The sequence below is a fragment of the Branchiostoma floridae genome, chromosome 9, assembly GCF_000003815.2.
Source record: "Branchiostoma floridae strain S238N-H82 chromosome 9, Bfl_VNyyK, whole genome shotgun sequence".
Taxonomy (NCBI): Eukaryota; Metazoa; Chordata; class Leptocardii; order Amphioxiformes; family Branchiostomatidae; genus Branchiostoma; species Branchiostoma floridae.
Genome location: NC_049987.1, coordinates 12,808,119 through 12,819,622, shown reverse-complemented (window position 1 = coordinate 12,819,622; position 11,504 = coordinate 12,808,119). Strand labels below are relative to the sequence as shown.

General features: G+C 37.6%; 1 protein-coding gene across 3 annotated transcripts in view; it reads right to left on the bottom strand.

Annotated features, from left to right (window-relative positions):
* Positions 1–797: 797 nt before the first annotated feature.
* The window catches only part of LOC118423216, a 12,508-nt gene continuing 1,801 nt past the window's right edge, over positions 798–11,504 (bottom strand). The window contains exons 1-5 of one of the 3 annotated variants that reach the window (XM_035831284.1): positions 9,893–10,048; positions 4,656–4,757; positions 4,134–4,277; positions 2,382–2,444; positions 798–2,200 (exon numbers count right to left, since the gene is read on the bottom strand). In XM_035831284.1, the coding sequence (XP_035687177.1) occupies positions 2,022–2,200; positions 2,382–2,444; positions 4,134–4,277; positions 4,656–4,757; positions 9,893–9,911 (507 nt within the window). In that variant the 5' untranslated portion in view covers positions 9,912–10,048 and the 3' untranslated portion in view covers positions 798–2,021. Of the gene's footprint in view, positions 2,201–2,381; positions 2,445–4,133; positions 4,278–4,655; positions 4,758–7,178; positions 7,333–9,892; positions 10,049–11,504 lie in introns of those variants that run through there. The other 2 variants (XM_035831283.1, XM_035831281.1) reach the window with 2 other exon arrangements.

Sequence of the window (11,504 nt, the reverse complement as noted above, 5' to 3'; positions counted from 1 at the left end):
CGCCTTTTTCATTGTTTAATACATTTATTATTAGCATATATTTATGTGAATATTAATGGCGTTGTTGACACTTGTTGATTGATCATTTATCCAAAATCACGTACAGCCTACTTTTGGCAGACTACTACATAACGTCACACCATATCTTTGAATGTGAACACTGCAACGACCAGGACGTTCGTTGCAAATTGTTGTTGTTCGTACTTGTTACCTCCATGAAAAAGAAAGGTATTGTTTTGGGCGTCTGTGTTTCTGCCTTGTTTCCGAATATTTTTGCAGAACCGCTGGATGGATTGTGATAATATTTGATACGTGGGTAAGACGAAGGTCAAGGTCGATAGCTAGTGCATGACCTTCGCACTGTGCAGATCCTACATTTCTTAAATCTTTTGTCCTGGGCATGTTGTGGTGTTGATGTTTTGGTGGCAGCTAGGTTTTGATGTGAGAAAAAAGTTGGCTTGGTCCCCCTAGCAGCTTGTTGTGGAACCACAGGGGTATCTTCTAAACATCAGAAAAATTCCTTTGGTTTCTTTGGCACACCTTATTGACAAGTTAAGTGAGAGGAATGTATTTTCTGAATGAAAGTACTCTTTACTAGCCAAGCATACATCACTATTGTGGCAATGGGATCTCTACCACCACTCCTGTGTCTAGTATTGACAAAACAGACGCCAAAGACCGGATAACTACAAAGGCATAGATTACCAGGCATCTCTAACATCTTATGTGCAAATGTCACAATTTCAAAACTGGATTGGAACTAAGTTTGTTTAAAGTGTTAGTGACACGACATCAGATGTGCTTCAACAAAGACTTTATTGACAACATGGTGCGACCTCAAAACATTGGACGGAAATGTTAGAATTATGACTCAACTCCATTCAAACAGTTTTTGTCAGAAATTTTCAACATGTCAAAAGGAGGAATGATAATAAGAAACTCTGGTATGTTGAAGTGCTTAATATCAAACTGCATGATAACATACAAAACTGTATTAGTGCATAGCGCTAAATACACATGTATATATAAACTATTCAGCGATACAGGGCTATGATGAAATACCTCTAAACTTCTAAGTTTTTTTTCTTTCATACAGAACATTTGACTGTATTTCTTCCCTTAAACAAAGGAACTATTCAAAGCCGAGACAAAGATTGTTCAAGTAGTCAAGCTTTTCTTAAACCTTAAGACCACCTTAAGGATGGATATATCCTTAACTTTCCATTTCACCCTTTCAAACAATTAGTGAACATCTTGCAATGTTTGGGTTGATTACATTACATACAGAGCAAAACTGTACAGCAAATTACATGTACATCTGCCTCACCAGTATCACTATATACAACAGTAGAATAATTTACAAACAATATCCAACACTTGGACTAGAAAAACATATCTAAAGCAATAAGAGGTCTGCTACTTCCTAAACTACTACATATTTACATAACTGCACTTAGGTAGATACAACAGTAAGAAAATACATTATACAGACGCTTAGTTTTGTTCGTTTAGGAATGATGGATTAAGATAAACAATACATGTAAGTAGAAATACAGTGTTCCCATCGTCAAGTAATGAACAAAGTACATCCACAAACAAAAAATGCCCTCAAAGATGACATGAACTTTAAGCCATAACCAATCAGATTGCCCAATTTCAAAGAGGGAAAATTCTATTGGTTAATATAGCTGTTACCATGGTGATATAACCTTTTCATATAATTGATATCTAGTTAACTCTTATTGCAAGTTTCTGAATTCATCTTATTCTTTAGATTAACAAATCAGCCAATAATCCTAACTGGTACAAACGAATATCCCTTCATTGTATCAGTGTAGTCAATGTAAGCAATACTAGTTGAATTCATTCTGAGTAAAGTAAGGTATCAAGCACTGAAAGAAATGTGATACATCTAATTCTAAGATGATGAAATCTGTAATTATACAAGAATCATCAATGTCATGGATCAGTTGCAGATTATCAAGATCATAACAAACTTTTTAGAAGTTTTTCGTTTTGTTCTAAAGCCCGTATGACCCTTTCCATCCTGCATTTTTTCTATCCATATGGTTGGTCGTTTTTGAACCAGTGGGTGGACCAAATATGTCATCGTCAAAGTCAAAATCATCGTCCGCACTCCCTCTTGGTGACGGCTGTCCTCCAAACCCTGGAGACCGAGATTTCCATGTAGGAGTTGTTTCTGTCAGGGATAAAAAACATAAATTCTTATTACGCAGTATCAAACATATGCACTATCATATCACCAAACAATCTAAAATATAGAGCTGTCAAAAGCTATTTGCATACAGCTATAAGGTGTTTTACGTAGGTGTGTTGCTATACATTGAATAAGAATAAACAGTTGCCATTTCAAAGTTTACCTTGAGCTTTCAGCAGGCCTGTTCTTCCAGTGTTTCCCATCCCCAGTGGGTCAGGCTTTGCATCTGTAGAATATAAAAATGATATGACATGAGTGTAACTTTCTGTCATGTTGCTAGAATAATACCTCTTAGAAACATCTATAAAATCAGTTTCTTGCCTTACTTGTCTGGAATTCTAATCACTTATTAAAGTGAACTTCTCAGTTCATTTATAGGAAAAACACACGTACATTTTTTTTTGTAACAAGAGTCAATATTTTTCTATCAGGACAATTAACGTTAACCACCAGGACAAAATATTACACACTAAATGGTTTTCAATACAAGATACGATACAGGATATATATCAGTCAAGACGGATGGATGACATCTTGTCAATCACATCAATCATATCTCTGACAGGCTCATTGATGGACCATAAAAGCAGGGATTAGAGCAGACCAAGTCATTTGTGAGGCCTGCGTGGCTCACATGAAAGACAAACCTACCGAGTAATCAAATAACTGAATACCCTCTTTGTAAAGAATACTGACAAGAGAATGCCACCAAGATGGAATCCTGGTGCACTAACAATGGTTGGCCACTGTACATAGAAGCGCTGAAGAGATGTTTTAAAAGACCTGGGGTCAGGACTTGCAGTATCTTTGAGGCTTGTGACACCAAGACAGAGTACAATGTCTTTGAGAATTGGAAACTGAAGGAAAAGGTCTTCATGGTGTAGTAAGTTTGAGGAGAGTTGCTAACAAAACACAACGTGTTTACCTGGAGCGTAAACAAACAAGCTTTGGCCTCTAAAGAAGATCAGATCGTCGCAAACGAGATCATGTGACTGTACACGAGGTGTTGTGTTACGCACGGTAAAACGGGACTGTTTTGGATGGCAACATGAAGTATTCAGCGACGTACAATAAGCGTCTGAAAGGAGGTGGGGTGGTTTGTCGTGTTCTGTTTTACCACCGCATGTACGCGGTCTGATGTATACGCAGGCCTCAAAGGCAGACATCGGTACACAAAGGAGACAACTTGTTGTTGTAAATAAATTGCAATTCGTCGCTCGTGTTTGGGTAATAGAAATCAGGTCATCTGCCTCCAGCACATCAAACAGTGCAGGTGTCTTAAAGTTTCTAAAAAAATTCTAAACTTCTAATTAAAACCTCACCAGAAAAGTCCTACAAAAATTCTTTGAATATGAACAAAAAAAAGATGAACTTCAAGGTAACTGATGTGGTAAACAAGTACATGCCACCTCCTTTTAAAGAAAATACTGAAATCCAATATACAAGCCCCACAAGCATAAAATGTAAAGACACAGTCTAGTTCATCCCAAACTGTGGTGCTGTAGACCGACTCCTACTGTCAACATCAGACGTAGTCCAGTCCCACAACACAAAGGCACTTTACTTACTTTGCCATTAGCAGAATGTGATGCCATGTTTGTGCCTTGTTAGGTTATAGGTATGACTGCTCATGAAAAGACTGGTTCTGGTAAAGCTTCACAAGTTGTACAAAACACACTAATACTGTATATTGACTTACTTTTCTGCTGGTATTATTTTGCAGGTATTAGGGAAAATGAGGTTTTGGATTGTTTTATATTCTAAACTGAAACAATTATGTAGTACAGTTACTGTAGTAATACATTGGACAGACATACAATTTACATGTATTTGCTGTGGAGAAGTCCCTCTGAAAATAAAATCCACAAAATATTTGAAGGTTTACGGTTAATCTTCTCAAACATGGAGAACGTACCTTTCTTCACATTAGTATGTCTTGAGTAGAACCCTGTAGAGGTGATCTTGGTGCCCACCTGACTGCCCAGTCCACGAGGGGTGCGGGGAGGGATGGGGATGTTCTTCTTTATACTCCACACTTCATCAAGGTCAAAATCAAAACCTACAGCAAAAAGAGAATAAATATTTTCACAGAAATATACAAAATGTAGCTCATATACATGTATATCTATTCTATAGCTGTTATATATCTATTCTATATGCATAACCTGTGGTATCCACAATTAAAGCTTCCTATAAAGGCAGTGAAAACAGACTTTGTTTCACCAAGGAGCTTTCATCTGATGGTTACACATTATCTTCAGCACACAATAAATATTCTTCAGTAGTAAACAAGTAAAATTTAGAGTTTACAACTAACTTAGAAATCAATACTTGATTCCATTATTTAACCTTTTCCCAACTGCCCAAGCCTGTATTCAATACATGTCTGGTGGCAAAGACAGCCTCGGCAAGGAAAGGGTTAATTGATGAGACCCACCTGTAGGAATGGAGCGTTTCCGCGGAGGGAAGTCTGGGTGAGCATCCTCGTCTTCCTCAGCTGGTCTGTTGGGACCTCGGTACAGGAACTTCTTGGTCGGACCTGCATGGTGGGAACAGGTTTTGACTTCTAAGTGTATTCAGGCAATTGAAGACCTGAGGCTACATTACAGCCTCATGTAAATGTCTACCTACATTGGCAGGTATAACACAATAAAATCTCTTCCTGTTCATATTCATGCATCTTCCTTGTAATGTAAGCGTTACGCCAATTGCAAACACACTATTCTATAATGTATAATTCATAGAAAAGTTGTCTTTTTCTAGCAAAATTGCAAGAAGAGGTTTGACACTAATAAATTCTCCTCGAAATTGTCACTCAGTGAGTTTTTTTAATGAATTCCTTATATTTCTTGTGACTTGAAATAATGCATTATGGCATTTTTTTATCTAGTAGAATTGGCCACTAAAATAATGATCTGAAGGTCAATGCCCTTTTCAGTATGCTGAAGTGGTTCTACCAAATGTACCGCCCACAGGTCAGGGGTCAAGTCAGGGGTCCATAAAGAGAGTCAATAGTCTCCATGGTTACGGCACAAGCCTGCTCCAAACATCACACCACACAATGGCTAATGATGTGGTCTGTGGCCACTAATGCTCAAGTGGACTAACCTTTTTAGTCCTATCAAGGACCGTGTCTGGCAGTGGCAGGAAAGCTTGTTAGCAATCCGTGTGTTTTCTTAGGGACAGGTCAGAAATACTGACATTTCCTGTTGACAAATCTGTTTCTTCTATTTGGCTGTATCTATTAGAATCAATTACACTTGTTCATGGGTGTAACCAGCATCTACCCAGAATAGTTCAAATATTTAAATTCAAACAAGATCTGTAGTTTTCACTGTAGAGGAGTTTGACTAAATGCTGAAAAATTGGAATGGCAGGACCAAAATTTGTAAATACATGTACCATATTCAATTTTCATATGACAGTGTAACACAGTAACTACACGAACAAAACACATAATACTACATGTACTTTGTACGACTAACATGTTCTCAAACATGAAAGACTTAACAGGTGGAACTGTTTAACCTTCAACTTCCTAAGATAGCCTTCTGGCATCAAGTTTTTATTGGTCACCAGGTCAGGCAGTAGGGTGAGGGTTAATAATGAGGGGTCCAGAAGTTCACCTGTTAATGAAAGCAGATGTAATCTGAGCTGGGACCACCTGTTTATAGAGGGAAAGTGTGATCAGGACGTAATTTATGGGACCCGGGGGAATAAAGGAAGATTTATGAGTTTGAATCCACTTTCACTCAGACGATATTACATTTACATGATGTGGTAAACACTGTGAATACCAGGAAATTTAGACAATGAGTATAGACATAGGTACAGAACATATTTGCTTCTTGCAATAAATACATGTAGTTCAAAGTTATACAGGTCCTTGCATTAAAAGGTAATACCAGAAGAATTATGATACCATGAACCAGTGCGTACTCCGTAAACAGTTAAGAGACCAACCCAAAGTCTGGACATACCAGTTTCCTGGGTAAAGATTTGGATTTCCTAATATTTGGCAAGATTTGGTATAAATCCAAGTTTACCCAAAACTGCCATGGGTCCTTCGTGTGGAGTGCACATAGTACTTCATAGAATTTTATATACATGCAAATTCTTGGTTATTTGCAGGACTACAGAAAATCTATACTTCAGAAAGCATCCATGTATTCAGCTGACATTGATTTTCCTGCTAGTGAAAGTCAAGGGCAAGAGTGGAACAAAGGCAGGAACAATGGCTCTGGAAGCTGAACTGGTGCCAAGGAGTCTACTATTTCACTTTTGTATTACCATAGCTCCTAGTCGGCCTACTGAAACAGTGAAAGGCAGACATTCTCAATTACAATTACATTATACAAGAGAAGATTTTTTATTTCATCTTTAGGGCCCACTAGGATTCTTATATTGTCTATTTAGCCAAATACTAATCTTCCACAGAAAGTTTAATATGAATGATATGTACCTGGAAGCATGCTAAGGTTCTATATATATAAAACTTAAAATTAAGATCAAATCATCAAACTGCTGTCTAAATTTGTCCAACCTTACAGCACAAACTAAAAGCATGTTTGGAAATGTGGCAAAACAAAACAAAACAAGTCTAGTACTTAGTTACTCTGCTTGTTTTGAAGGATGTAAACTAAAACCCTCTAACATATATTTTGTCACTACGGCCTACTCACAATACCATTACTAAAACACACCATAGCCTAGTACTGGCAAGAGAGGTTAACTAATTTTAGTGACATTATTTCAGACCAAGGACATTCTATAGTCCATGCCTCTATGACATTTTACCAACATGTAAAATGTTGCTGCCATATTTCAATTCCAATCAGCAGCAGACATACATGCATGTGCGCCCAATGATATTTCTATTTCCTCTTATTCTTTAAACACTTACACATAACACCTGGTCTAGGATCAACACCTGAACTACAGATAGACTACAAGTGCCTACCTTTACGTTGAGCTGTTTTTTGTTCCATGTCATTGTGAGACCCACCAACACAACTAGCACACCAGGACCCTCCCCATGGCCGTCCCTACCATCCTACAACAACCACCTCAATGACTCTTCACTGTTTGATCGGTCGCAGCAGTGTTTGCTGAGTGGTGGGTCAGAAATCACAACTTTCCGCACGACCCCGTTATCGCTATTGCTGATTGGTTAGGCAGATAACGTTGTTGGTAAAGGAAGTGGAGCGCTGGGAGCCGGCAAGATTTGTGTTGCCAGGTCGTTATTAGAAGACTTATGCTATGCCACATTATTACATTATATGTATCTAGTCACTACCCAATCCAATTGCAAGATCTAAGGTCATTTATTACCCAAACTGAGGAAAACAATGAATGCTACAAAAAATAACACGTTTAGGCTTGTATGGTTGTATTGTTTGTTTTTAAGTTTCTGCTCTTTGCAAAAAGCATCCTAAACTGGTTAACACCAGCATGATAGAAAAACATGTGTTGAAATTCTGCTTCTGTTCATTGATTGGGAGAAGAAAAGACTGCAGATGTTGTTTCGTCTGGTTCTGTTCCTCTATAACAATTGTAAAGAACAGCAGTGTAGCTACAAGGCCATTCCTTTCAGCAAGATTCTATTGGAGCTATTAGAGCCTGAAAGTCAGAGGTAACATCTGGAGGTTAACAAATGTACAAATGTGTCAATCACAAATGTCAGCTGGACTAGACAGGAACACATACCTGGCCACGTACCTGGCACTGAGAATTCACATTGCTTTGTTGTAAGGAGATTTAGATCTCGTAAGGTATGCTAGTTTATGTCTAGGATTAGAATTAAAAAGCAATGAAGTACATGTAACCAAGCAGCTAAGAGCATCAACAAATTGGAAAACCTTTCATTAATGGTCAAAGATTATATCTGTTAGACTGAAATATTCTCGGTATCAAGAAAGTCATAACTGTACATTGTATGTACTTGAAACTAGTGCAAGAATCTGTAATCATTGACGTCATTTCCCATGATTATACATACAAATGCATAATGCAAAGCTACTTGAGAGTCTTGGTTTTTCCAATCAGACGTAAGACAGAAATGGGTTTTCTAACATTAGAATTTAGATATTCCTGGTTATGCCCTAAAGCAAAAGGATAAACAAGAGACTTTGATTGACTAAAATACCACCAATGTTTGCTGAATGCCAACTGTACATGTAGTCTTCAGCCTTGTTACTAGTAATGAAAAAAGGGTATTACTATCACCAACCATAACCTACTAGTACTTTCATGACCATGCATTGTACAAATCTGTATGCAGAACCACTATCTACAGACACGTTATAAAGTAACCCTTAGTCAATATTCCCACCAACACAAACAGCAATGATACACAAGTCAAGAGCCTTGTATGATGTATCCCAGCAAGGAAAACATGGACAGTATCTTTATTGGACAGGCAGATAGCTAGATAATACATTTTCACATAACAAGGTAAGGCCAGTAGGAAGCCATGTGACCCCCCCCCCCCCCCCCCAATAAAAGTCTAGGGTTGGCAGGTTTTTGTAGGGACTAGGTACGTAGGGAAACAGGAAACACAACATTTTTCCTAGGCCTAAACAATTCAGGGCTCGAAATTCATTTTTGGGATTAGGTGCACTGCACTGGTGCACCCAGCTTAAAAATTGGGTGCACTAAAAATTTTTGGGGTGCACCATCTAAGTAATAACTTAAATAATAAAACTTAGTTACAAGCTATCAAATTCTTAAACAAGTACCATGACAGACATTTCCATCCTCTTTCTAACTTAGATGTCAAGAATATGTTATATACTCGTATCCTTTGATATCTGTACATACAAAAACCTAAGAAAATATTTGGGTGCACAGCTCCAATTTTGGGTGCACATGCACCCAGTATTTCGAGCCCTGCAATTGGATGCCATTTTATGCAAATGTCACATATTCTATAATTAGCAATCTCACAAAAAGCATGTCAGTATATCAAACTGTATATCAATCTTTATCTCCATTTTTTAATTAAATTCGTGATGTCTTGATTAATGAGAAAGATACCACAGTTTAATTATCATTAATGCAGACAATCTACAGGTACATTTCCCCGACCTTTCGTCTCCTCCCGTGATAACTGATCCAGCCTGAAGTCTAGTAAAGTCCTGACCAGTATTTTGAGTCTTGTGTGTTGCCATCAGAATAACAGTAACCTTAGCTGCACACCTGCCTACTGCTGTTCCACACAGGTAACCAGAGGCTGGATATCACACATGGTACACTGTACACACAACTCTGGTCTACTGGCCATGCAGATGATTCACACAACACAAGTAGCATATCACTTACTGGAACCAACCCTAATTCACTACATAACTTCATTACAACAATACAAGAAATACTGGAAAATATTACAAATTTTTGGACTAATGAATATACATATATATATACATGTGTATAAAATGTGACTATATGGACAAACAAATATGGATTCTAATTGTAATACACAAATTGTACTTTGTGCTTTATCTATACTAAATCTCCCAGCTTATAGGAATATCATATGTACATTTTGTACAGGTAAGAGATTGGAGGAGCAAAAATTTTGGAGCCAAACATAAAGTTATTTTTTAAAATCTAATCATAAATGCAAATAAAAGTCTTTTCAGGGTAAGCATATGATGATAGCATATCAAGACTTACCTTTCTTATTGTTCAGCATCCTTTGTTTTTTTCTCTAGATTCACAGATTTAGAAACGGATGTATTCCTTAGAAGAGCTTACAAAATGCTTCAAGTAATAACAGACTTGCCCACGAAAGTATCCTACCTAAAATACTGATGAGAAAGTGTTTTGACTGGTTACAGAGCTGTAGTCAACAGGAGTCAATGCCCCACATCCTGTTGTTAAAACCCACAGATATATCCAGGTACTGGTTACACTTGCATCGTGGGTAATCCTAGAGCACTTCACGCATCTGTGGCTGCCAAATAAGGCCTGCTTAGGAGAACATAAGTACGGAGTCTGACATATGCTTCATACTGCATATTAGTTACCATGGCAACCACTAAGGGAAGAGCTGCCTTTAGCCATGCAGTGTTGAGGATGATACCAATACTCTGTGTTGAGTAGGGGACAACAGTTAGACATGATGATGGTTTTACGACTCTCAGAAAGATAGGTTTTAATTTCCAGGAATTCATTTTTTTATGTCATTATCAGTGTAACAGGCTATTAAGGTCTTAAAAGCAAAGGGCTAAACTTAGTGATCTTAGTTGAAGTTTGCTTTTTGAAACATTGATAATGGTATACAAAATGTATGTATACAAGGCCATCTACATATCTTTCTATATATCCCATTCAATGTACCATGTAAGTGTTCACAATAAATGACCTCCTCTCACTGTTATATTGAGGGCTATTTGAGGACAACGAAAGGTGATTAAAATGCTTGGTTTGTCAATACCTTTGGCTTAATCATCCACATAGGAGCATATTTAGAATATGACCTTCAACATATATTTGTCTACAAAATCATCTGACTACAACAGGTGGCTGAAATAACAAGTGGAAAAAAAACTTACATTAAGTTACAATGGAAATCACAAGTATTTTTAAAACTGACTCATCAATGTTTAAGGATTCTAATATCCTACTATCTTATGCTTTTACAAGTATGCAAATATTTTTTTGCAATAGCCCGTATAGTATAGGCGTTTGTAGAGAACATTTGAGTTTTGAAACACTTCTGTGAGGTAATTTGATTCACATAGCTAGCCAGCCACATCATTACAGTAAGCCACAGGGGTTTTATAAGTACAAACATCTCATTATCCCTCAGGCCTAGCTACTGTACATTACAGTAATGGTTACCACGGGGATGACCCGCATGAAACACCGCTATGACGAACTCCCCCCTCCTTAATTCAGTTTGTGTTTCAACATAAAACAACATCAAAACATGTATGTACCGTTTCAGTCAAAGCTGGGCTTAGGAAATGAGGTTTCATGTGCACATTGAAAGATAAAAGCCAAAGGTTTGTCTTTTAGTTTTACAAAGGAGTTAAAACCAACTGAGCCCTGGAACCTGCATGGTAGATGGGGTGTGTAATTAAGTGGCTCGTTAAGCTGGGTTCTTTAAGCAGGTTATTTTACAGGTGGGCAGAAGAGGTTTCTGTAATGATGTCCTGTGTGGCTTCTTTCTGGTCTTTTACACTGAGTACAGTTAATCTGGGAAGATTACAGTGTTTTCCTGTACCAGAGGTTTAGGTTGGAGAGGGCCTCAAAAAAGTTTCATCTTACAATACAAGAAAAT